The sequence below is a fragment of the Spermophilus citellus genome (assembly GCF_964194105.1).
Source record: "Spermophilus citellus genome assembly, chromosome: 17".
Lineage (NCBI taxonomy): Eukaryota > Metazoa > Chordata > Mammalia > Rodentia > Sciuridae > Spermophilus > Spermophilus citellus.
The window spans coordinates 66818545-66844752 of record NC_138199.1 but is presented as its reverse complement, the minus strand read 5'-3'; the positions used below and the strand labels follow the sequence as shown (position 1 = coordinate 66844752).

At 49.6% G+C, this 26208-nt stretch overlaps 1 protein-coding gene across 7 annotated transcripts in view; it reads right to left on the bottom strand.

Annotated features, from left to right (window-relative positions):
• ARSG (arylsulfatase G) overlaps positions 1–26208 on the bottom strand; it is a 118284-nt gene that overhangs the window by 63252 nt on the left and 28824 nt on the right. For 6 of the 7 annotated variants that reach the window (XM_081272698.1, XM_081272697.1, XM_081272696.1 and 3 more), the window contains exon 2: positions 12916–13624. In XM_081272698.1, the coding sequence (XP_081128824.1) occupies positions 12916–13133 (218 nt within the window). In that variant the 5' untranslated portion in view covers positions 13134–13624. Of the gene's footprint in view, positions 1–12915; positions 13625–25865; positions 25888–26208 lie in introns of those variants that run through there. The other variant, XM_081272699.1, reaches the window with a different exon arrangement.

Sequence of the window (26208 nt, the reverse complement as noted above, 5' to 3'; positions counted from 1 at the left end):
ACCACCATTTGACCCAGCTATCCCACTCCTTGGCATATCCCCAGGGACTTGAAAGTCAGCATACTATAGTAACACGGCCACACCCATGTTCACAGCATCTCAATTCTTGATAGCTAAGCTATGGAACCAAACTTGGTGTCCTTCAATAGATGAATGGATAAAGGAATTGTGGTATACATACACAATGGAATATTACTCAGCCTTAAAGAATAAAATTATGGCATTTACCAGTGAATGGATAGAACTGGAGACTATCATGCTAAGTGAAATAAGCCAATCTCCAAAAGCCAAAGGTCAAATATTCTCTCTGATATGCAGATGCTAACACACAGTAAGAGGGGGGAGGGCAGAAGTTCACTGTATTAAGCAAAGGGAATGAAGGGAAGGGAGGGGAGACGGGCACAGAAAAGATGGTAGAATGAATCAGACAGAACTTTGCCATGTTCATGTCTGAATATGCCACCCGTGAAACGCCACATGGTGTACAACCACAAGAATGGGAAGTTATAGCCATGTATGTATCATATGTCAAAACACACTCCACTGTCATGAATAACTAAAAAGAGTTTTAAAAAGAAAGAAAAGGACATCAGAGTCAGACAGAGGGAAGAAGTTCCGAAGATTGGAATAATGCTGCTTCAAGCCACAAAATACCGGGGATGGGCTCGGGATGTGGCTCAAGTGGTAGCGCACTGGCCTGGCATGTGTGAGGCACTGGGTTCGATCCTCAGCACCACATAAAAGAAAGTAGAGATACTGTGTCCACCTAAAACTAAAAGATAAATATTCAAAATAAAATAAAATACCCGGGGGCCACCAGAAGCTGGAAGAAGAAAGGGACACTCCCTGAGCTTGGTAGGAGTGTGGCTCTGCTGCTCCGGGGTCTTGAACTCTAGCCTTCAGCGTGAGGGAGGTCACTGTTTCGAGACCACTCCATTGGAGTGCAGCAGCCCTGGGGAGCTAACACTGTGGAAGAGCCGCTCCACCTGGGGGGCTCTTGCCCCTCCCCCACGCCCCACGCCCCCTCTGGCTCAGCACCCTGCCTCTGCGGGCCTCGGCCCAGGGTGCTCTGCCCTTCCAGATTCCTACCTGGCCTCAAAAACCTACCACTGTCACAGAGGCCCCCCTTGTCCCCACTGGTGACCCTCGCCTTTGATTTCTGCCGTCCAGGACCCTTCTCTGGGTCTAATGCAGACACTCCTCAGAGGGCAGACATAAGCACCATCCTCGGTCACAGACCCTTCTGTGGGACGGGTGGGGCTGCCCTCCCCAGCTGATCAGGAAGCACAACCTCCCATTTTGGGCAACCAGGTCCACAACCCAAGACCCAAACAGGGCTATTCAGAATCCAAACCCAGGATCTGCTGAATCAGAGAGTGAGGAGCAGCCCTTTTTTTGCCCCTCCAGCTAGAACGGTGTCACCCCAAAGGGTGGGACCCTCATCTTCCCCCAACATGAGCACAGACTAAAAGCTCTCTGCAGGACTGAGTTCCCGAGCCAGTCTTGTCCCCCTTGCTGCTTACACAGGCCAAGCTGGGCTTTTGTCACTTACAACCAGAGTCCTAGCGCTTGCCCTGGAGGTGAAGTTGGACAGGAGCCTGGGATGTGACCGTGAGCGGCTGAGCCCCTTCTCAGCTCACCCTCGGTTCAGCAGGGGAGGGTGTATTTTGTGGACGAGATGCCAGGGAGCACACAGGCTCAAGACGGTCTGACAGGTGTGTGCTTGTGCAGGGGAGGCGGAGACCTAAAGGACAAACAGGCACTCAGCTTCAGTTTTTCTTACAGCAGTGAACCGTAGCCACTTATCAAACAGCTTCACCCTCAGCATCTTTCTGTGCCCAGCTGCTGATGGAACCCAGGGCCTCACACATGCTAGGCAAGTGCTCCACCTCCAAGCTTGTACCCAGCCCACCCTAATCATCTGATGCATACAGTCACACCTTGCTGAAGAACGTTTACTTGACAGTACTCCTATTTAAATGACTAGTGATGCTGTGGCCATCTTGGCTAGGGTGGGGACACTCTATGATAGTCACGCAACAAGGAAATCACCTAAGGACCCATTTCTCAGCATGTATCTCTATTAAGGGATGCGTGAATGTATTTCTTCTAATTTGTAAAACAATCTGGCTGGGCATGGAGGCACAGGCCTGTAAATCCCAGTGACTGGGGAGGTGGAGGCAGGAAGATCTCAAGTTCAAGGCCAGCCTGGGCAACTTAGTGAGACCCTTTCTCCAAATTAAAAGAAAAGGTAGGGGTGGGGAGCCGAGGATGGAGGTCAGTGGTCAAGCACCCCTGAGCTCAATCCCCAGTGCCAAAAGAAAAGGAGGAGGAGGAGGAGAGGAAGAGGAAGGGGGGAATGGGGGGAAGGAGAAGAAGAAGAAACCTTCTTAAAAAGTCATCCAAATTTGAGCTGGGGATGTGGCTCAAGCGGTAGCACGCTCGCCTGACATTCACGGGGCACTGGGTTCGATCCTCAGCACCACATAAAAATAAAATAAAGATGTTGTGTCCACCGAAAACTGAAAAATAAATATTAAAAAATTAAAAAATTATCTCTCTCTCTTCTCTCTCTCCAAAAAAAAAAAAGCCATCCAAATTCCCATTCTATAGATCAGGAAGCTGAGGCTGGTGTGAGTGCAGCTGCATCTCACATCAAGGCCTGTCTGACCTCGAAGCTGTGCGGAGACCGGAGACAGCAAACAGATGACAGAGCTAGAACTGGAACCCAGGCCCAGCCAATCCAAACCCCCACACTCTCTCCACGACAGAGCCGCCCACATAGGATGTCACATTAACTAGGTCATCGTGTTACAGGAGCCAGTCTTTGGCTGGGAGGCTCTGAGACTCATTCCTGCAGGTGCCAGCCCCTGACAGCCTGACTCACAGGCACACGAACCACGTGAAGCCTGAGAAAGACACAGGAATGCCAGGCCCAGCTGACTCCCCAGGACGACACCGGGGCAGGGTGTCAGCGTGGTCAACATGTTTTCTTCCTGAGCAGAAGTTAAACAGGAAGTCAGAGTCCACGGGTCGCCTTGGCAAGGCTGAAGTTCATTCATGCTGAGGCCTTCAAGTGGACTGTGGAGAAGAAGTTTTCGGCGGTCAAAGGGACTTTTGTCCACTGTGGATCGATTTCTGACCATGGGTCTGAGATACTCAAAGGCTATGTTTTTCCTTTCCTTTTCTTTTCTTTTTGTCATCCTGGCCCTGGGGATTGAACCAAGAGGCACATTACCACTAAGCCTCACTAAATTGTTAAGGCTGGCCTTGAACTTGTGATCATCCTGCCTTGGGCTCCCAAGTCCATGGGATTAGAGGTGTGTGCCACCACACCTGGCCTCAGAGACTACTGACTGTCATTTCTTCTTGCTTGGTGCTATGGACTAAATGTTTCGTTCTCCAAAAACTCATACATGGCAGCCCTGACCACCAATGTGGTAACATGATGAGTACCATCATTAAAAGAAAAAGAAAGAAAGTGGTACAGCACAGGGGCAAGGCCCTAGGTTTGATCCCCAGCATCACGGAGAGAAAGGGGCGGGGTTGGGGGAGCCAGAGGACTCTCTGTCTCTGCCATGTGGGACTATACCAAGAAGGTGGTGCAAGCCAGAAGAGAATGCTCACCACAACCCAACCAGGCTGACACCCTGATCCCCGATCTTGGATTTCCAACCTCCAGAACCGTGAGAAATAAATATCTATTGTTTAGGGCCCCCCATCTGACCAGGCACAGTGGTGCATGCCTATAATCCCCATGATCTGGGAGGCTGAGACAGAAAGATTGCAAGTTCAAGTCCAGCCTCAGCAACTTTGTGAGACCCTGTCTCAAAATTTAAAAAAAAAATATATATATATATAGAAAGGCCTGGGAATGTTGCCCGCTGGTAAAGCACACCTGGGTTCATTCCCTGGTAGCACAGAAACAAATAAGCTGCCCAGGGTAAGATATTTGTTATAGCAGCCTGAGTTGACTAATACACCTGGGCAATGACAACCTTACCTTGCTGGAATTTTATCCCGGCTCCCCTGTTTTTAACTTCTGCCCTGGGGATCTCTCACATACTAATGCCATCAACCTTATCACTGTGGAAAGATGGAGCCTTGAGCTGCTTTGCAAACTATAAATTCTATAAGGATGGAGCTTCGGGCTCTGTCTGAAGCCCCAGGCAGGGAGTGGGGGTAGGCCTGCCCCTGAAGTATCTGGTAAATGAACAAACAAGGCTCCAAGAGAGAAACTCAGGTTGTTTAATTGGAAAAAATGTGTTGGCTCATTTTTCACATAATCACATAAGCTGACGAAGTTAGGGCTTGATTTCTTCCCTGCGGTGTGTTAAAGTTCATAGCTTAACTCTCAGAAAAATCTTATTTCCTTTACTTCCAGGTCTTTGGAAAGCCTTGACATTACCCACTCACCAGCCTCCCCCCAAAATGTGCAGCCTTAATAACTGAACTATAGCTGAGTGTGGCGGCCCATGCCTGTAATCCTAGTTATTTGGGGATGGAGACAGGAGGACCCCAAGTTTGAGGCCAGCCTAGGCAACTTAGTGAGACCCTGTCTCAAAATAAAATTTTAGGGTTGGGGTTGTAGCTCAGTGGCAAGCACTCGCCTATCACATGTAGGCGCTGAGATCAATCCTCAGCAACACATAAAATAAATAAATAAAGTTATTATACATCTAAAACACTAAAAATTAAAAAAAAAGATAATAAGTAAAATGAAATTTTAAAGGGTCTCAAGATGTGGCTCCATGGTAAAGCGCCCCTGGGTTCAATCCCTAGTACCAAAAAAAGAAAAAAAAAAAAGTGAACGCCGAGCCGTACATACCTTCTCCTCCCTCTCCCGGCCACTGTCTCCATTTGGTGAGGACTAATTAATAAGCACTAAAATTGCCTTGTTATTTGGAAAGCTTTCTTGTTTTTCCCCAAATCTATCTGGGCAGGCTCAGGCCAGTTCACCAACAGGGGTCCTCATTAAAGCCTGAGAATACATTGTAAAGCAGCACTGGAAACCCTGAGCCAGACATTACAGCAGCCTGTTAACAAGGAAATCAGCACAAATTAAGACACAGCCAGACGGAGGCCAGAGCAACTTGCCATTGCATAAATTACGTGTATTAGAACCAGGGGAGGCTCGCGCCGGAGAGGCCGCCGCGAAAGCCCTGGAGAGACATCACATTGCGAAGTTAAGCGCGTCCAGCCTTCATTTACAAAGAATCTAAAGTAGATGATGAGGCTCTCTGTGGCCACTCTCTAAATTGCTATGTGACTGGAATAAAATCCATTCTTGCTCCATTCATAATTTAAAGGCCTGGAGGTGGAAACAGTTTTTAGGAATCGTCGGCTGCGGCCTGTGTGCGTCGAGGGACAGGGTGGGGCAGGGGTCAATGGGAAGATGCTAACATGACTTAGACAGATGGACAAGCAGCAGGGTACAGACTCCATGTTGCTTTCTGTTCAATGGGACGATAGTTGTTTTGTTCTTCAAAGGCTGCTACAGGGAGTCGCGGGACCAACCAGCCATCGGCCCTTTGTCAAGTACGAGCAAATGTGGTAGCAAACAGTGAATCTGGAGTGTTTTGTCACTTATCCATTTATCCGCTTAGTGCCCCGGCTCTTCCCAAAACAGGATTCCCGGTCCTTGGCAGATCCCCCGTGCTCTTTCCTTTCCTGTGGTGGGTGTATGTATCTTCACACCCAAAGGACACAGCAAAGAAAACACCACGGCGTTCCCGTGCCTCCTGGACCTGACACCTCTCTGCACCACCACCACCCCAAGTGAAGCCACCCTGGAGGGCTCCGTGATACCCCGCCCCTCAGTTGCCATTTGGGATCATCCCAGTGTGCCAGAACAATCCATGTCCAATGCAGGCCAAGGACCTGAGTCTTGCCGGGTTCCCCACGGCCTTCAGGATCAAGCCCAAAGACTTAAGCATGCACACGACACCTTTCACCAGCTGCTCCACCCATCAGTCAGGCCTGTCATGCCCCCTGGCCCAGCCACACTCAGCCTCAAGCCAGGGAGAGCCTGGGCTTCTGTTTAGATGTGTCCCCAGCACCTAGGACAGTGCTCAGGGAGGCTCCCCGAATATCCGATAAGTGAACAGCACCTTTCCGTTCTAGGCCTTCCGTCCGGCTCTCCGGGCTGCCTAGGGCACCCTTCCCTCCCCATCTGTAATTTTGACCATCTTAAGGTCTCAGCATTCAGGTCCCAACAGATGGTCTTTACAGAGGCCCCCTTGGCTCTGCCGGATGGAAATGCCTGTCCCCTCCTGGAGCCCCAAAGCGCCATCTTTCACATGGCCTCTCTCCCTGGGCTTTGCCATCCAGAAGGCGAGAAGGCCAGCACCGAGGCTCTGTCTTTCTTCCCGGGAAACAACATGTGAGAGCATGAGAGCCTCGCTAGATCCGTCAAGTCAGTCACGTCCAATCCGTGTGACGGGAGAGCTCCAGGGGCAGGAGATGCAGAGAGCTCCTGCCCCCGCCTGCATCTCAAGGTGGGCCTCTTGTCTGTATTTGCCACCAGGACTTATGTCTCTGAAGGGCAGAGCTGGCTGGGGTCTCCCCACATCTGTCTCCTGACAGGTCCTTAGCAGAGATTCATTGTCCCATGACAGGCTTAAAAGAAGACCGAGGACAGCAGTCGCCTTTGACCCTGCAGGCTAGGCAGGCCGGCACCACGGCCCCGCTGGTTAATATTTCAGTTCCTTTTCTCTCTGATTGGCTACCATGTGGGTCACTGTGTTTCTGCATGTCCCCACGTCCCCATCTATTAAACAGCCACAAGACAAAACCCTGCTGCCTCTTTAGCTGAGCCTGTGCCTTTCCCCAGTTGATAGGTGGTCACCGGGGGACTTTTACATCTACTTGACCTATTTACTCACGTGCAAAGACGGAAAGGGGCCTGACCTCAGAGCCGGAAGCTCACAAGGAGAAGGCAAACAACCCAGAGTTAACAGTGACACTCAGAGGACGAGAGGACCTCTCCCCAGCCGGGGTCCTCCCAGCCCTGCGTCTGGGTTCCTTTTCTCTATGATTGGGGGAGGGTCCTTTTCTTGATAATATCAGTCTTGTTCAGAATGTCCTTTCTGTCCCACTCCCAGAGAGTGCAGCAGACATCACCCAAAGCCAGACCTCCCCCAAGTCCCCTGTAGGGCAGATGCCAGTTGGCTTCACACCCTCCTTTGGTTACTACCAAATTCTCGAGGCAGGGTGGCTCAGAAAAAGAGTCCTGAGATATAAGAGGGAGGATGAATTCTCGCCAAACTCCATTCTGAGCCAGGTGCGGTGGCGCATGCCTAAAATCCCAGCTACCCAGGAGGCAGAGGTGGAGGATCCTAAATTCAAGGCCAGCCTCGGCTATTAAGTGAGATGATATCTTAAAATTTTAAAAAATTTAAAAAAATTCAAAGGACTGGGGATGTGGTTCAGTGGTAGAGCACCCCTAGATTCAATCCCCAGTACCAGAAAGAAAAAAAAAAAAAAGTCAGTTCTGAGAACAGAGAAACCAAACCAAACCAGGTGTTCGAACTGACAGCTCATTTCATTCCTAAAGGCCCTTTTTAGAAACAGCCTCAAGTCCAGGGAAGCCTCTGACCTTTGGATGAGCACTGATCCTTGAAGCCACTGCCTGGAACTCCCGGCAGCAGCACTGACTTGAACGGGGCAGGGAGGGGGGGGCAGGGAGGGGGGAGCAGGGAGGAAGTGAGAGCAAGGTGCAAAGTCCTGTGGCGGACGATGTAGGTAAGTGCCAGCACACCCCCACCTCAGCTTCCCTTCTGAACCAGCCATTCAAATGAGTGCAGCATCTGGCCTGGGTGTCAGGACCCCTCTCACCATCACTGTTCCTTCTCCCTTCCCGGAAGACACCTACTCATCTGCTCCTCCCAACCACACTGTCACGTAAGTGCCGTCATCGTTCAACTGTAGGAGGAACACGCTGAGGCCCAGCAAGTCTAGTAATTAGCCCAGCGCCCCACAGCCAGCCACCAACAGACCCCGGCAGTCTGGTTCCAGATCCCAAGCTGTGGCTAACAGCTTAGAAGCTAGAAGCTCAAGTCCAGGAGCACAGATGCGTGAACAAACATTACGTTGAGAGGGCTGACCCTCTACTGTGAGAAACAGGTAGCAGAGGAGCACAGAAGATCATTTCAATAGCAAAGCAGGGCCCGGTGGGAGGGGCAGATGGGAGGCGCAAGGCTGCAATCCCAGAGGCTGAGGCAGGAGGGTCACAAGTTGGTAGCCAGCCTCAGCAACTTAGCCAGGCTTAGTGGTAAAATGCCCCTGGGTTTGTCCCCAGTACCAAAAACACAAGGGGGTGGGCAGGAGAAAGAGGGAAGGGCACGTATGGGAAGGAGGCAGTCATGGAGAAAGGGTCAGGCGTGGCGTCTGAGTGGAGAGGAGACCAGAAGGATGAGAAGAGACCAGTCAGACAAAACCAGTGAGCTGGCGGTGAGAGGAACAGCCACCGTAGAGGCCCTGGGGCAGGGGAAGGCAGGTTTTCTAGACACAGAAATAAGTGCAATGGTAGGAGAATAAAGAGGAGCTTGGAGATGAAGGGGCGTCAGTGGGGTAAGAGCGCAGACGTCTACAAAGGCAGCAAGCACATCCCCGCAGGCTGGGCCTTCTGACGACAGCTCCATCAACTTTCCCAATGACTGACATCTCTAACATATTTCTCAGATGGCCTCATAAAGGCACGGCACGAAATCCTTCCACAAGCACCCAAGGCAGAGGAAGTGCTGAGATTCCAACCTTCGCCAGTCCCCAAGCCTCCACGCTCATTCCCCGATTCCTCCCAACTCTTAGAGGACGAGGCTCTAAAATGAGGGAAACTGGGCTTCAGTATTGGCTTAGTCCCTCACCGACCCTGGGTGAGCGACCCACCCTCCATTTCCTCGCCTATCTAATAAGAGACGGGCACGGTGAGAGCAAGAATTAAACGGGTTGATGCCCAGGCTGGGTACCTTGAGCACTCCGCGAGGCTCAGCTGTCATCGCGCTGCTGCGTGGACTACAGCACAGGTGTTCCCCCATGTGCACCCACGTGGGGACCGACAGGGACCTGTCTCCAGAACTCCACATTCACTTTCCATGACTTGTCATTTAGACCTTTCTTCATGCTGACGAGTCGAATGCACGGCAATCCAAATGGGCATGGCTTCTAATAACAATAACAAAAAAAAACCACAGCCAACACGTATCCATGTCTACTACAGGCCTCGCCACATCCTAGGAGGGACGTGCTGTCATTGTCCCCATTGACAGGAGAGGAAAGCAAGTATGTGAAGGTCACACAGAGTCAGGATTTAAAGCCAAGCCCTCTGGCCCCAGAGTCTGCCCTCTTAAGCAAGAGATTTACTCTTCAAGGCAGCAAACATTTATTGAGCACCTACTGCATTACCGACTATGTTAGGAGCACAGGAACAGAGATTATGTGGTATAGTTGATGGTACTGGGTTGGATGATGATTTCCCACAAAGATCATGCCAATCTAGGACCTGGGACTGTGACCTCAGTTGGAACAGGGTCTTTGCAGATACGATAAAGATGAAATGAGGTCAGACGGGATGAGGGTGGATCTTAAGTCCACCGACTGGTATCTTTATTAGAAGAGGGAGATGTGGACACTGTCACACCAGAACATCATGTGACAACCAAGTAGAGATTGGAGTCTGCAAGACAAGACTTCTAGCCTGCAGCAGAAGCTAGGAGAGAGGCAAGGACAGAGGCACATACAGATTCTTCCTTAGAGATTCTAGAAGGGACCACCCCCTGTGGACATCTTGATTTGGACCTCCTGCATTCTGAAAGGCTGGATTAGCGTTTTTTCTTTTTTTGGTACTGAGGATTGACCCAAGGTGCTTTATCACGGAGCTACATCCCCAGCCCTCTTCTTTTTTAATTTTGAGACAGGGTCTCCCTAAGTGGTTTGGGGCCTAAGTGGCTGAGGTTGACCTTGAACTTCAGATCCTCCTGACTCAGCCTCCCGAGTTGCTGGGATGACAGGCCTGGCTGGGTTAATGCTGTTTTAAGCCAGCCAACCTGTAGTAATTAGTACCTGCAGTCCTAGGAACACAACACTCTAATGAAAAGGAACAACAGGAAAGACACTTTCTCAAGTCACACCTCAGCCCTGTTTGGCACAAGAGTTCATGGTTCCCCACTGGCCAGGAGCAGGCAGGGGAAGAAGCCAGCGACAAATCACTCCGCAGCCTCACAGGAAGTTCAGCTTTCCTGTGAGCAATATGCACAGAATGAAAACACATTGACCTCAGAGGCTGGGGGGCAGCACACCTGGCCACTGTCACGGGCCCCGACGGACAGAATACACTCATAAAGGAAGGTAAATAGGAAAGCCCACCAAACTGGGCCTGACTCTGAGACACCCTTTCTGCTCAGGACGAGTGTGCTGGTGGGGACAGCTCAGGAGGACAATGTCCACCCTCCCAGATCACAACTGAAATAACGGGCCTGGTTCTCTCTCCACGAACCCTGCTTGAAACGGAAAGTTTCAGAAGTTCTTACACATTTGGCAACCCAGGTCTCTGAGGCTGGTAAACGTGGTCATCTGGGCTAACTGTCTCCCCAGAAGAGAAGCTCCTACCTGCAACACTTGAGGTGACGTTTCAGCTCATTTACTGATGATCAGCTGTTTGTTAACTGCTTCATCTGTGGGAGGTTCTGTGCTCTTGCTAGGGACCTAAGGGGGCGGGGGACGGGGGGGGGGGGGAGGCGGGATCACACACTACTTTTCCTCCTGCAGCCCAGAACTGGAAGTTTTCGGCAGCTGCCGTAACATATGACAACTGGGAGGCTTCGCACCACAGTGGGAGGCCAGGGGTCTGCAATCAAGACATCAGCGGGGCTGGTCCCCCTAGGGACGGAGGGAGACTCAACGCTGTTGCAGGCAGCCCTGGCGTAGACCCACACGTCCCTGCCAGCTCCGTCCCCCCTTCACAGGATCTTCTCCTCCAGTGTCCTCTCCTCTTCTTATCAGGGCCCTAGGATTTTGGTCCCACCCCCTAGATTCATTATGATATCGTTAAGGTCTTTCACTAATTGTATTCACAAAGATGACCCTGTTTCCAAATGAGGTCACATTCGGGGGTCCTGGGTGGACATGGGTGGTGGGAGTGGATGCTCTTCAACCCAACACAGGCGGTCAGATGCATAAACAGTCACCACGTTAAGTAGGTCAGGGCAGGGGACGCCCTTAGGTGTACCTTAGGCATTGAGGACACCTCTCCTGAAGGACGTGAGACCTAAGCAGCAGAGGATGTGGACAGTACCCCAGAAGAACCCACCACAGAGGGGTGGGGCGGGGCCCGTCCAGGGGGAGGCAAGAAGAGCCCAAGATGGGGAAGACGGAGGGATGGAGATGAAAACCAGCTGGTGAGACACTGTACAGTGTGTCTGATACGCACATAGGCGACGTCATCTGATAAATGGACAGATGGACTTTATCCTTAAGACACAAAATGTCTGTGAAGGATTGGAAATAGAGGAGTGATTCTAGAAAGTTCTCCTGGGCTGAGGCGAGGAGGAGGTTGCAGGAGGAGAGAGGAAATGCCATTGTCCCTACTTATGGGGGAAAGCTCTAAGTTCAGGGACATAAGTGGCTGAACCCTGTGGAGATGTCCCATGTTCTCCTGAGCGGCCAGGCGGACGGCTGAGCCAGGGTGGGAGTTTAACCCAGTGCAGATAGGAAACAAGCCGGCCAATCAGATCCACATCTGCCCAGGGCAAAAAATACAGACGTCAGAAAGCTCTGACACTCGTTCTCCATCTAGGTGGGGAAGGAAGCCAGGGGTCTGAGCAAAAATCTGCAGTGGCCGTTATGAACACTCTGGCCCACTGCTCAACAGTCTCCCCTCTTGTGGTCCCTCAGAATTAATTCAGCATGACTTAAATGTTAGCCTTAATTGTCAGTCCCATCTATTTACACAGATGTGTGCCCCACTGGCTCTCGGTTGCTCTTCAAATGCCATCTTCTCCCTGTGTCCCCAGGCTGGGTTCTACATCCTGCCCTCTGGGATCCAAAAGACTCCAGATTCAGATTCATGTAAGACTCAATTGAATTTTTTTTTTTTTTTTTTTTTTTTGGTACCAGGGATTGAACTCAGGGGCACTTAACCACTAAGCCACATCCCCAGCCCTTTCTGTTTTATTTTTGACACAGGGTCTCACTAAATTGCTTAGGGCCTTGCTAAGTTGCTGAAGCTGGCTTTAAACTAGAGATCCTCCTGCCTCAGCCCCCCGAGCCACTAGGATTACAGGCATGCACCACCATGCCCAGTGTCAGTTGTAATTCTCACCTTCCTTTTAACCTGTGTCATCTGCCAGATGGTGAGTAAATGGGAGCAAGAATTTTTATCTTGTTTACCTCTATAGCTCCTAATATGTACATATACAATGTCATCTGATAAATGGATGGATGGATAGATGGATGGCTGGGTGGATGGATGGGTGGGTGGATGGATGGATGAATAGATGGATAGATGGGTGAATGGATAGATGGGTAAATGGGTAAGTGAATGGATGGTTGAAGGGTAGGAGGGTGGTTGGGTGGACAGATGGGTGCAAGGGTGGGTGGAAGGATGGATGGATGGGTGGAGGGGTGGATAGATAAATAGATAGGTGGGTGGAGGGATGAATGGGTGAATGGGTAGATGGGTGGGTAGATGGATAGTTGAGTAAATGGGTGGGTAGACGGATGGTTGGATGGGTGGGTGGGTAATGGGTGGGTGGGTTTCTTCATGACGCTGCACTGGCTTCACCCAAATAAATTAACGCATTAATAAAAGCAACGTGGACCCATCCATTGCTCTTTTAAGGGCTTTACATTGCCCCTTCCCCTACAAGAACTGGGGTGAGTCATCCAGAGAGATGCTGGCGTGGCAGCCTCCACACTCACCTCATTCCTTCTGAAGCCATCTTATCAAGGTTGGCAGTGTCCTTTGTTTCTGCCCAGTTTGCTCCTAGGTCACCCCAGCCCATGTCATCGGCCAAAATGATCACAATATTTGGTTTCTGGCCCATCCTTTTCCCCCTGAGGCAAAAGTCCATGAAGGGATAAAGAAATCCAGAGAAACTCACTCCTACCAACAAAACCTTTAGGAAAAGCCAGCCCATGGTGACAAGGGGGAGATTCCTGTTGTCTGGAATGATGGCGGGCCACCAGTGGAGACTTCCGAGCGCTTCCTCTCTGCCCACTTTTAATGCAGCAGGTCCCTTAGGAGTAGAGTTTTCCAGAACCTACTGGTGGCAGTGGTGGTAGATGTGATGGCTGGGGGGATGCCGGGGAGTATAGAAACGAGGCCCCATCTGGAATCCTAATTCACAGGAGTCAGGACACTGGCAGCCCCCGACTTGGCTTGACTCACTGGGGGAGATGTTTCCCACGGCAGCTTCATAAAGATGACTAGACGTGTCGGTGTCACTGGGGGTCCTTCTGTATTCAGAGATGTTAGAGCCGCAGCCCAAGCTTGGCATCTGTCTGGGACTCCATCTGGTGACTGCAGGACAAATTCTGTCATCTGCGGAACACCTGGATGTTCTAGAAGCTGCAGTCAGCCCCCAGTGAGTGTCTGAGTTCCAGATGGTTGAGGTTTCTCTAAGGTTTCCTGAAAGAACAAAAATTGACAAGAAAACAGAATTAAAACCGCCAGTACAGCTGTGTTTTACCCAGTAGCTTAGGAAATAATCATTTTTCCACGCCAACAGATGTTTTCCCTCTTATTTGAATATTTAACTGGTTCATCAATTTCTTCCACCTGAAAAATAATGATGATGATAATATTTGCACTAGACTTATAGTTACGGGGTTGGCAGTAACATCAGAGATGACCTCTTTCAACCCCCACACGGTATACATGGGAAGATTGAGACCCAGTATTCTGGGTGGGAAAAGGACCAGCCCCCCAACTCTACCAAATCCCAGGCCTCCCCTACTCCCACTCCCAAATTTCTCTTGATTCACAAGAAACTCCCAAATTAAATGTGACCTTAAACTCATTGTGAATTCTAGAAGAACGAGACCCTTATGACAGGATTCTTTGAAACAGCCATGCTCTTACCTAACATTTCCATAAGAAATCTTGATAGAAATTAATTTGGGGTGGGGGCGGAATGTAAAACACAGTAATAGAAGACAGATGGAGGGTATATGGCTAGTCATTGTAGAAATGCTTTCCATTTTGCTACATGTTTGTAATTTTCATGATTAAATGTTAGAAAATTTTTTCAAAAAATTTTTAGTGGAGGGCTGGGGACATAGCTTAGTTGGTAGAGTGCTTGCCTTGCATGCACAAGGCCCTGGGTTCAATCCCCAGCACCAGAAAACAAACAAACAAACAAACAAAATTTTAGTGGAAATATAGCCCTTGACATTGTAGTCATGACATGTTTATGAAGAAAATTTAGGGCTGGGGTTCTAGCTCAGTGGGAGAATATTTTGCCCAGCATGTGTGAGTCCCCACATGGATGTACACAGGAATTAGCTTTGAATTTTATGCTTAATGAAATAGTAGATTCAAACCTACACACGGTGGGAGGCCAAGGCAGAAGGATCACAAGTTCCTGGACAACTTAGCGAGACCCCATAGCACCAGTGGGTAAGGCTGGGGTCTGGGCTCTGCATTTCTAATTAGCCTCCAAGTGGGGCCTATGCTGCTAGTTCTTGGACACTCTTGCGGTAGCAAGGTGCACTCCAAAACAGCATGACTGTGGTCCTGGAAGAAAAGGAAATGGCTTAGCCTCACTGCGGATGACTCAGCCTCAGTGACCAAACATAAACACAACATAGCAGACTGGGTTTTGAAAGTCAGGAATCGAAGACTAGACTCTCAAACACTCATGGCTACAAATAGAGCCAAGAAGCAAACAACTTTGCCCTTAGCTCACAAGCATTCAGTTTACAAGGTTAGTAAGGAGACACGGAGCTGAGGTGATGGATCCAATAAAAACCTCAGCTGAACACCCAACCCAGGGAAAGAACTAAGAATCTATTTATAAGAAATAAAGATGCCACTAGAGCTGGGCTTATGTCACATGGCTATTTCCAATTGTGTATCTCTACCAGCGAACCCAATGGTCAGCCCCCATGGATGAAGATGGCTGGAAGACCTAGATAAAAATCAAAAAGAATAGTACCATCTACACACACATGTATATGTGCACACATACACACAGACAATACATACCCTGGGAATTGAACCAAGAGCACTTAACCCTGAGCCACATTCCCAATCCTTTCTATTTTTTTTTTTTATTTTGGGGCAGGGTCTCACCAAATTGCTAAGGATCTCCCGAAGTCACTTGAGGCTGTCCTCAATCTTGCAACCCTCCTGCCTCAGCCCCCCAAGAGCCACTGGGATTAATTACACGCAGGTACCACTCTCTACCCAGCACTACTGACCTTAATCAAAATAAAAGGAAGCCCAAATAAACAGTCATGTCATCCGGAGACCAGTGAATCAACTGTTCAGAAATTAAATTCTTCCACTCTCCAAAAGGCAACTTATTTCAAGTGCCATTAGATTCAACCAGTATTTGTTGACCTTTAGCCCCCAAATACTTCTCCCTTTCCAGAAGGCTCTTGAACAAGGAGGGTGCTCAACAAATACTTGTTCACCTGCTGGGTAATTCCCAGCCTCATTCTACTGGCTTCTGACCACGAGCAACAGTCCTCGGCGGCTTTTCTTCTTAAAGCTGATTAGTTTTTTTAGTGTGACCTCATTTCCTAGTCAATAATCCATTTCAGAGTGACCCAACGTACAAGAATTCAGGAGGAAAAAAAATTTTTTTCACTTAAGAAAGAGGTTAAAATTAAGGTGGGAACATAAATAGATTGTTTTTTCTTTAGTGTTTCATGATAAAACATTCCTCTGAGGATTTTTCAAAGAGAATTGTTAACATGGTACTTAAAATTTTCATGGAAGGGAAATAAGCTGATTTAGCCAGTCTACCATACTACAGGGGAGAGATTTAATCCCTTCCCAGTTTATTTATTTATTCACTTATTTAAATCAAGGGAAAAGGCACACCAGCTAGCTATTCAATGAACGCCAAGCCATGGACTTTGGTCAAGATTCAAGCTGAGACTTTGAGCTTAGTTGTGCTCAAGAAATCGGCCCCGTTTGTTGCCTTGGACTTTATCTGAGGTCACTCTCCCAACTCTCCTTATCACTCTCAGGGACGACAGGGAAGAGTGGTCTGCTCTCCTCCCAGCAAGGGAAGAACTTGTGGGGAGGGGAGGGTCTTTGTTTTTCTGGAGGGAGGTACAGGGGATGGAACTCAGGGGTGCTTTACCACTGACCTTCATCCCCAGCCCTTTTATTTTGAAACAAGAGTGAGAGGATCCCGCTACATTGCTGAGGCTGGCCTCGAACTTGTAATCCTCCTGACTCAGCCTCCCTAGTTGCTAGGATTAGAGGTGTTTGTCTTTGGCAAATTAAATGTTCACCCTTTCTTCCACTGGGTTGGAAGGTGCTTGACCACCTTACTCAACACATCCCACAACCAAAGCCCATCTGTCCCACCAGAGCATAAAGGATTGTGACCAGTCCTTGCTGAATCCAAGTATCAACAACCCTTCACATCTCCAAGCTCCCCAGGCAGAAGTACAGCAAACTCGAGTTGCCAATCAGCTTTACCAATGATTCCCGTTCTCCCTTTCAACCTCCATCTTTTTTTTTTTTTTTTTTTTTTTGCAATACTGGGCATGGAACCCAAGGCATCACACATGCTACAGATGCTACATCCTCAGTCCCCGAGCTCTATTTTAAAGCAGGGCCACTAGGCATGGGAAGGTGTAACCCTTCCTTCAGTTCCTGAGCTTGCTAACGGGTAAAGGCACTAATGAGCACAGAAATGACCCACGGGCAGGCTGTCGGCAAGAAGGAACGGGATATGGCCACCTGAAGATGTGCTGAGCAGTCACCCAGAGCTGGAAGTCCTTGGCTTCCTGAGCCTTCCGCTCCATCACCTGACCCTGGCTCCCCACAGGCCTCCCTGTGGCCAAGCAGCCTCCTGCAGAACCTTGAAAACAGCTGCAACAACACGGAGCGAGCAGACCTATCTGGCAGAGGGCTCTGTTGGTTTTCCTGAAACAAAAGCTTTGGAGGAGCTGAGGCCAAAACAGACAAGGCAGCAGGGGAGCGGGAGTCTCTGGTTGCCGAATTCTGTTGTTTTACCTGCCAAATCACATGGTCTGTGTGCTGGGGGGAGCCGGGTAGGAGTCACACTGGGGCTGCCAGGAAGGGCTTCGGGCACTAGCTGCCCATGTGGCCTGAAATGATTCCCCCCATACATCCCGTCATTGGTCGACCCAATGTGACCGACACAGGTGGGTGGCAGGTCTTCATCCACGAATGGGACAGAAACCCCTGCCCTCACACCACTTACTTTTTTCGTAGGGAGGAGGGGGGAATGCAATAGGTAAAATGTGAGTCACGTAGAGAAAATCAAACAGGAGGGGATTCAGAAGTGCAGGGGTGGACAGACGCCAAGTTACAGAGGGTGGCCCATGACGCTGGGCAAGAAATGCATTTTGTCTAAGGATGTGCTGGAGATAAGGAAATAGGCCACGTGGGGGAAGGTACAGCAGGCAGAGAAGCCAGCGAAGGCCAAGGTCTAGTGCAGGTGAGAAGCAGCTAAGAAGCCAATGTAGAGGGTTGGGGATGTGGCTCAGTGGGTGGGGATGTGCTTGCTTGGAAAGCCTGAGGCCCTGGGTTCAATTCCCAGCACCACCAGCACCCCCAAAAAAGCAGGAGCAGCTAATGTCAAGGCTGTGGAGGGCAGAAGAGTGCACACTGGAGCCAGAGAGCAAGCAGGAGGCCTCTGCTGATACGAAGCCACAGGAGGGTCGGCACAAGGACACAACAGTGGCCAGATGTGACTTGCATTGAAATAGAAGCCCTCACTCAGGCTGCTCTACTGAGAAGGCACAAAGGAATAGCAGGGCCACAGGTAGGGAAGAAGCTAAGAAGTCCGCAGCCCCTGGCATCCGCATCCGTGCAGGAGAGTCCCACAGCACCAGGGTGAAGCAAGCGGCCATGCCCAGAGCTCTCCCTCCCTCCAGGGCCCTCGCCAATCCAGGCAGGGACGGGTGCTCCCCTCAGCTCTGCTTCAGCCTGGCCCAGGCCTGGGCGGCATGGGAGGCCCATTACCACCAGAGCAAGGACAAAGCGTCATTTAACATCTCTGTGAAACCAACATCCTTACGGCCCTTCCTTACGGATCCGAACAATATGGGGCTGGCTCAAGGAGGCAAAGAACACTCTCCCCCCAGTACTGGGGGGTTGAACCCAGGAGCACTCTGCCACTGAGCGACATCCCCAGCCCTTTTTTATTTATTTATTTATTTATTTATTTATTTATTTATTTATTTATTTATTTATTTAAGACAGAGCCTTGAACTTGTGAATCCTCCTCCCGTCATGTGTCACCATGCCTAGTTGCAGAGAACATCTTTGATAGAATGCCCCCACGCAGGCTGCAGGGTGATCATTAAAAGGCTTCTTTCTTTCTTTCAGTTGCAGCCCTCAGGTCAGACCCAGCTGTTGGGAATCTCTCTTCTGGGGACCCAGCAGTGCCAGGAAACCCATCCACAGCGGGGCACAGCATATCCAGCTGAGTTTGACGAAGGGACCACCTAGTGAGACTGTCCCAGAAGGAAGCCACTTGGCAGAAGCCAATCTGGGAGACCCAAGGTGGCCTGGTGCCACTCATCCCAAAACCCAGTGCTCCTACAGAAATCATACCTGGTCCTGGAGACCAACCAGAACCACAGAGAATGTCGACAGCCTCCTGACACCCCTGCTTTTCTAAAACTCTCTCCACTTAAGAAAAACCTAAAGGGTATGGCCAAGGGAGAAATGGCTCAGACTACCTGAAATCCATTCCCAGGAGCGTGTTGGCCAATTTTTAAGGAATTTTTTACAGAGCTACATTTGCTTATTATTTGTCCAAAATTGCATTATGGCTGTTGTCAAACATACCAAAGTTGAGAAACTCACACATTCCTATCCAACCTTTAAATTCAACAACTATCAACACGTGGCCATTCTGATGGAAACATCTCCCCTCCCACGTCCCTTGGCCTCACCCTCCACATATACTGTATTATTTTAAAGAGAACCCCAGATATCAAGTAATTTTATCCACAACTTATTTTACTGATACTGAGGATTGAATCCAGGGGTGCTCTACCTCTGAGCTACATCCCAGCCCTTTTTATTTTTTACTTTGAGACAGGGACTCACTAAGTTACTCAGGCTGACCATGAACTTGCAATGCTCCTGCCTCAGCCTCCAGAGTCACCGGGATCACAGGAGTGCCGCTGAACCAGGGTAACTCCTTCTTCAGTGCTTCCCAGTCTGTGAATTTAGCCTTGCTCCAGATCCAATCCTATCCACCTCTTCCATGAAATGGGTCAGATCCTGCTATAGACTGAAGGTGTATGTACCCCCACACGTGTAGGCTGGAGCCCTAATTCCCTAACCAATGGTATCAGGAGATGGGTTTCTGGGAGGTCACAGGGTGAGACAAGATGTGAGTAGGGCTCTCATGAATGCATTTAGGGATACACACAGGAGAACTTGTTCTACAAAGTAGGGACACGGCCAGGTGGCCATCTGAGAGCCAGAAGGCAGCCCTCCTCCTGCCAAGTCGGTTGGCACCTTGATCTCAGACTTCCAGCCTCCAGAACTGGGAGAAATAAATGACTGTTGCTTACACTGCCCAATGTGTGGGCTTGCATTATGGCATCCTGGGCACACGGAGACCTGTTCCAGTCCGTCTTATCTAAGAACATCGAAGGCTGATGTAGGGCCAGAAGTACAGTCAGGACCCAAACTTGGGGAGCAAATGTCCAATTCAGTGAAAGTTACTTGGCAAATTTGCCTTTTGGGAACTTGATTTGGGGGATGCGTGGGTCCGTTGCCAGGAGAATGTGGGTCCAGCAGTCAGTTTCTGGCTGTGTGACGTTGGTTAGATTATAGAGTGTATGTCTCCATTTCCTCCCTATGAAAAACAACCACAGGAAACTTCCTCCACCAGAATACCATGTCAGAATGAGATGATCCAACAAATTCTCAGAAAGGGCTCAGAAATGTTAGCTACTGTTATATTCTCTCTCCCCCCCCCCACACTGCTTTAAGGATTAGAGAGATCAACAAATATGAAAACACTTTTAAAAAGTACTATGCAAGCCCCAAGCATTACTAAAAAGTAATATTAAACAAAACTAGTCTGAGTGTCGATGGTGACATCCCAGCTCCATGCTGCTAGGGGCAAGTCTTAGCCAGAGCAGTTTGTCACACATCTTCTCTGGCATTCTGAGCCCAGAGAATGTGGGAGCTACACATGACAGCCACCAGCCACACCAAAGGGAAAGTGAAGAGTCATTCCGGTTTGCATTTTCAAAGTTCCAAACTAGGGTTCCTTATTACCCAATCCGGCAGCTGACTGTACCATGTTGGCTAACTCTGAGCTAGGTCCCTCTGCTGGGTGGAGTCTGCTGACAACTGGCATCGCTGGCGTACCCCGCCTTCCAGCAAGTCTAGTTTTGGACAATGTAAGGATGAGGTCAAGATGCAGGGTGGGTGGGATGGGAATCTCCCTTTGGCTGATGCTCGTTAAGTGGGAATTACATTTCAGTGTGAGAAACATCCAAAAAGCACTACTTAGCCACGACACTTGGCTGGGTGCTCAAACAAGATCCTCAACTCGGAGTGTGTAAACTCAGTTAGGGCAGGGATGATGGGTGTTTTATGCACTGCCTGCTCCAGTACCTTGCCCAGAGGGTGTTCTATCAATATTTGCTGAATGAGTGCATTTGACAAGAACAATGAAAGCCCAGCCTGATCCACCCCACCCTGAAAAAATCTAGCTTCGTCTCATCCTTCCTTTAACCTGTGATGAACTTTGTGAATCGTTCCTCACTGTAATTTGCACACACAAAACTGCACTCACTTGTTGAAAGGCTACCTTAGGCAACAATCATGCACGAGTCCTGCCATCTGAATTAGACAATAAACACTTGAAGAGAAGGGACCGTCGTTTTGTGGCCTGGGAGACAAATGTATTCACCATCGCTCATAAGTGGCTGCGGATGAACCAAGGCTGCCCAAATGGACCAAAAAGGGGGGCATAGGAAGGAAGGAAGGAAGGAAGGAAGGAAGGAAGGGAGGGAGGGAGGGAGGGAGGGAGGGAGGGAGGGAAGGAGGGAGGGAGGGAGGGAGGGAAGGAAGGAGGGAGGGAGGGAGGGAGGGAGGGAGGGAGGGAGGGAAGGAAGGAAGGAAGGAAGGAAGGAAGACCCCTGCCAAGCCAAGCTCACTGAGAGACTGGAGCCCTCCACCCACCACAGCAGGGCAGCCCCCACCCCCTCCTGTTCACAGCACAATCCTCTGAGTGCTCTGCCAGGTTTTTATCATCACCCCTTAGTCACCTGGAAATAAATGGACACACTGGTCCTAAAAGCTTAGGATGGAAGCGCAACACTTATTGTTCCAAGGAACCAAGCAGTGTTTAGACAAGACAGAGGAAGTTGGCGCACACCCCCTACCCTGAGGCAAGAACAGACAGAGGGTGCGTCTCTTATTCCCTGGAACTTGAGGGGTACGGTGGGTGAAGCCGTCTCAATGGCTGCCCAAAGAAAGCTTGATTTCTCTGGGGCAAAAGCCAGTGGGTTCATCCACACAACGCGACACACACACATCTGCAGTCCCAGCTTCTGGGGAGGTGGAGGCGGAGGACAGCTGGGACTCGGGAACCCGAGACCATCCTGGGCAGCACCGTGAGTGCCATCTCAAACCAAAAAGCCCGTGATTCCACACACGGCACTTTCCTACTAAATTTCACTGCCACAACTGTAGCTTCAAGTTTAACAGGACATGGATTTACTCCTAAATACAGGACTTTATTCTGAGAACCTGAGTTTTTATGTATGTGCTGAGTTTTTTTTTTTTTTTTTGGCGGGGGGGGGGGGGGGATTTGGGATTGAACCCAGGGCTTCTCTCTCCTACTGAGCTACAGCCTCAATTCTTCTTTTTTAATTCTGAAAAGGGGTCTTGCTAAATTGCTGGGGATGGCCTTGAACTTGCAATCCTCCTGCCGCGGCCTCCCGAGTTGCTGGGATTACAACTGTGCCCAGCAGAACCCAAGTTTTTTAGGACTCTGGCACAGCTCCAGATACTTCCTGGAACCCTCCTCAAGACTAAGTGCTCTTTCTTTTGTATTGTCATCTTCCTGTTTAAGCATTCAGAGAGTGACAAAATTACAGGAGCAGTGAACTAGGAAGACTGAGAAGTCCAGGAGCAACATTCAGTGTTGAAATCAGAAGTTACTAGAGTCTGGGACACACCCGGGTGTGAGGGAAGGTTGAGAGCTGCAGGCCCCCACCACGGTAGGTGACCTTGTTGTCCCCAATACTAATGCCTTTGGCCCCCTCCTGCCTTCCTCTCATGCTCTGCACCCTCTTGGCTCACCTCCGCCATGCCTGTCCTCCCTGCCTGCTCTGGACTCCTCTGGTCTCCATTCTCCTCAATTCCCCAGGAACCAGGCCTCCTACAGAGCCACCCAGGGAGACTCACATAACACCAGGCCCCTTACACAGGTTCACTGGGTGAGCCCAGCAAACACAGTGGGCATCAGCAGCGGCACCACTAGCTGCCCTGTAACCCCTTCTATCAAAGGGGCTGGGCATGGTGGCACACACCTGTAATCCCAGCATCAGCTTAGGAGGCTGAGGCAGGAGGATCACAAGTTCAAGGCCAGCCTCAGCAATTTAGGGAGGCCCTAAGCAACTTAGTGAGACCCTGTCTCAAAAAATAAAAAGAGCTGGGGATTCAATCCTGGTCCCAAACAAACGAAAACAAAAACAAAACAACAACAACAACCAAAAAAAAAAAAAAACTATCAATGTGGGAGGGGGAACCATACAGTAAACTCAGACTATCTACTCAGACCATCAGTTCACCAAAAAGGTTCCCAAGTTTTTGGAGTTCTCTGCCAACTGGAGAGGCAGATATTAAAGTTCAAAAGCAAGATTTGGAATACAAGCTGCTCACCTCTGCCTCTTAGGTGGAAGACAGGTGGGTGGAATAGAGACAGAAAAAAGGTAATTGGAAAGGTGAGCAATTGAGGCTTTCCCTCAAAGTCCCCTCACATGTCCCCCCTCTTCTGTGGCTGCTGTGAAGACCCAGCAGCCAAAAGCAGGCTTTTGGACGCCCCTACCCCACCCCAGTTCCAGACAAGATTCTTTTCAATCTACTTACCCAAGTTGAAGTTCTCACAGGCTGGTAAATACAGTGAGCTTATTTGCAAGCCAGGGTCATATCTGCCTAGCAACCCACCCCCAAGACTTGAGGGACTCTCAACGTGGACAGACAACCGGCAGGCCAACTGTGCACAAAGGAATCTGTTCTCATGCAAATGACCCTGAGCAAGAGGGCTAAGAAAAGAGAGAGTCCTGGGACAGCTCTCAGGAGCCAGTGTTTCCCAAGAAGATGTTGAGGGACTTTTTAAGGGCATGATAGCAGTCTTGCCCACTGTCAAGGAAGGGCTGGCCAGAGGGGCTCTGCCTGCCTCTTGGACTCTGACAGACCTTCAGAAGAGGCTGAGAGGAGAGCTGAACCCTTAATTTCCTGAAAAAAAAAAATTTTTTTTTTATTCTCTACTCCAGACTCCAAAGGTTCTTTTGTTCTTATTTAGAACTAAACAGAGTTAGTTTTGTTTGGGGGGGTTTGATTAGCATGGTAATGCAGTACTTTTCCTGGACAAGTAAAATAGAAGGCAGAGGTTTTCACTAGGCCTAAGGGAACGAGGCGAAGCTAGTCCCTAACTAGGATGGGCAAGTCATGAGTCTGTGGCTAGCTAGCAAGGCTGAGCTGAGTCCAGCCACCTCTCCACTGTCCAAGTGGCCATGGCCAACGTCAATGTCAACTTTGGATGAACCCTAGTTGCAAAAAGAGCCAGCACACATCTGTGAATGTGGTGTAACCTTGAACGAATCCCTCCGATGCTCTCTCTGGGCCTCATTTTTTTCATCTGCAAAATGGGGATAATAAGTCTCAAGTGCAGAAGGTTGATGATGGGGTTAAAATAAATCACACAGCTGGCACTTAACTCAGAATTTGGGACAAAGCAAACATAAAAAAATTAATTAGAATTAATATAAGAATTAATATACATCAGTAATAATAATTAAATTGCTATGTTAATAACAACATTATTAGTCCTCCCCCCCAAATAACCAGATTGTATTTGGCCAAAGTATTCACATGGGATTTTTCTAATCATTTGAGCCGTAGGAATTTAGGCTTTATCTATTTTTTAAAATTTTTTTCTTCCACTTTTTCTCTCTTTTGCTTCAGGCTGCTGAGCCCCAAAGTGACAGTGACCCACGGTAGAGAGGGCACTGTCTAATTTTTTAAGTCTAGAACCTAAAGCACTGAGATTTTATGTGACTTGGTAGAGTTGCTCAGTATAAATGATGGGCTACAGCCCTGAGTTTCATTAGACAATACAGCACATGATGTGCCCGAATTTTTTTCTTTTTTTCCTAGTACTGGGGACTGAACCCAGGGGTGCTTAACCATGAGCTACACTCCCAGCTCTTGATTTTTCATTTGAAAACAGGGTCTTGCTAAGTTGCCCAGGCAGACCTCAAACTTGTAACTCTCCTGCTTCAGCCTCCTGAGCTGCTGGGATTACAGGTGTGTACCACCACACTTGGCTTTGCTGTGCCATATTAAACATGCCATTTCCAGTCAGATGGGACATAGCTGTGACTCCGGCTTCTGTGGAGGTTGAGGCTGAACCACAACTTGAGCCCAGAAGTTCCAGACCAGTCTGAGCAACCAGCCAGACACTATCTCAAACAAAACAAACATATTAAAAGTTTTTAAAATGCAAGCATGACATCTCCTTTTGGGGTACAGGGACAGGTCCTCAATACTAAAGTGTAAGACCCTAAATATAAAAGACTATGCTTACAGGTCATCCAGCTTCAACCATGTTTTCTTTTTTGTGATTAAAATCCATTTGCTAATACATGTGGATTCTTTAAAGAACAACTCATAACGGATTTCTCACAGGGTGTCTTTTGGAGTCAGCAATTGGCTTTGATAAACCCTGAACAACAAGAAGAATTAATGGTAATTGCCAAGGACTTAATGGTGATCCACACTTTACAGGCATCGTAAATTAAATCGTTCAGCTCTAGGAACACACATTTACTCCCATTTCACAGATTTGGAAATTAATGATTCGCAAAGTTAAACCACTCCTACTCAGCAGCCATGCTGGCTGAATACTGGTGGCCCCAACGCATCTGCTTCCCACTTAACCCACACCAGATCTTGTTAATAGAAATGGGTGACATCTAATCCAGTAGACTGGCTCCCAAAATCGTCAGGGCAATCAGCGAGCAAGGATCTATACTAAAATTCAGATCGCCGGCTCCTCCCCGTGGCGACCCTCCGTGCACGCTTCAAAACTAAGCTCTCCCGAGTTGGACATCAGAACTACATTTTCTGAACCCCGCGGGACCGAGCAGCGGTTGCCAAAGTCCGCAGGGGAATGCGGAGTACACGGTCTTTGCTCCGCAGCCGTTCCCAAATTTGCCCTGGGTTTGTGAGGTGGGGACCAAGAAGCCAAGTTTGCGCCCCCTTGGGCTCTGAAATGCCCAAGATCTTCGGATACACGCTTTGTCCCTACGAAGAACTCGTAACTGAGGTTTCTCCTGCATCTTCGGCTTAGTTCACAGTGACCTTGGGAACGGGGATTTCGAAACGAGGGGCACACACTCTCTGAACCTCCGGGTCCCTGCTGGGGGCTCCCGCGGGTCAGGCAGTCGTGCACCTGTGCGGACGTCGCCTCCCGCCTGGCAGAGGGTGCGCGCGCGCCCGGGGCGAAGATGCTGACTCAGCCGGGCTGCTCACATCCCTTTCGCGCAACGCGGATGCTGTAGCTGCTGCCGCTGCACCAAAGACGGAAAAAGCAATGCACCCGGAGCAGCCCGGCCGCGGGCTCCCTGGGGCCCACTGCGGCACTCCCTCCCCACCCCCGGAAGGGGAACTGTGGGGGTGCGCGAGTTGACGAAATTAGGGGAAGTGGGCGCTGGAGCAGGAACTCGAGCGCAGCGCGCGCAGCTCACACCCAAACTGGAAGGAACCTGTTCTGCCCGGAGCGGGCGCGTAGCTGC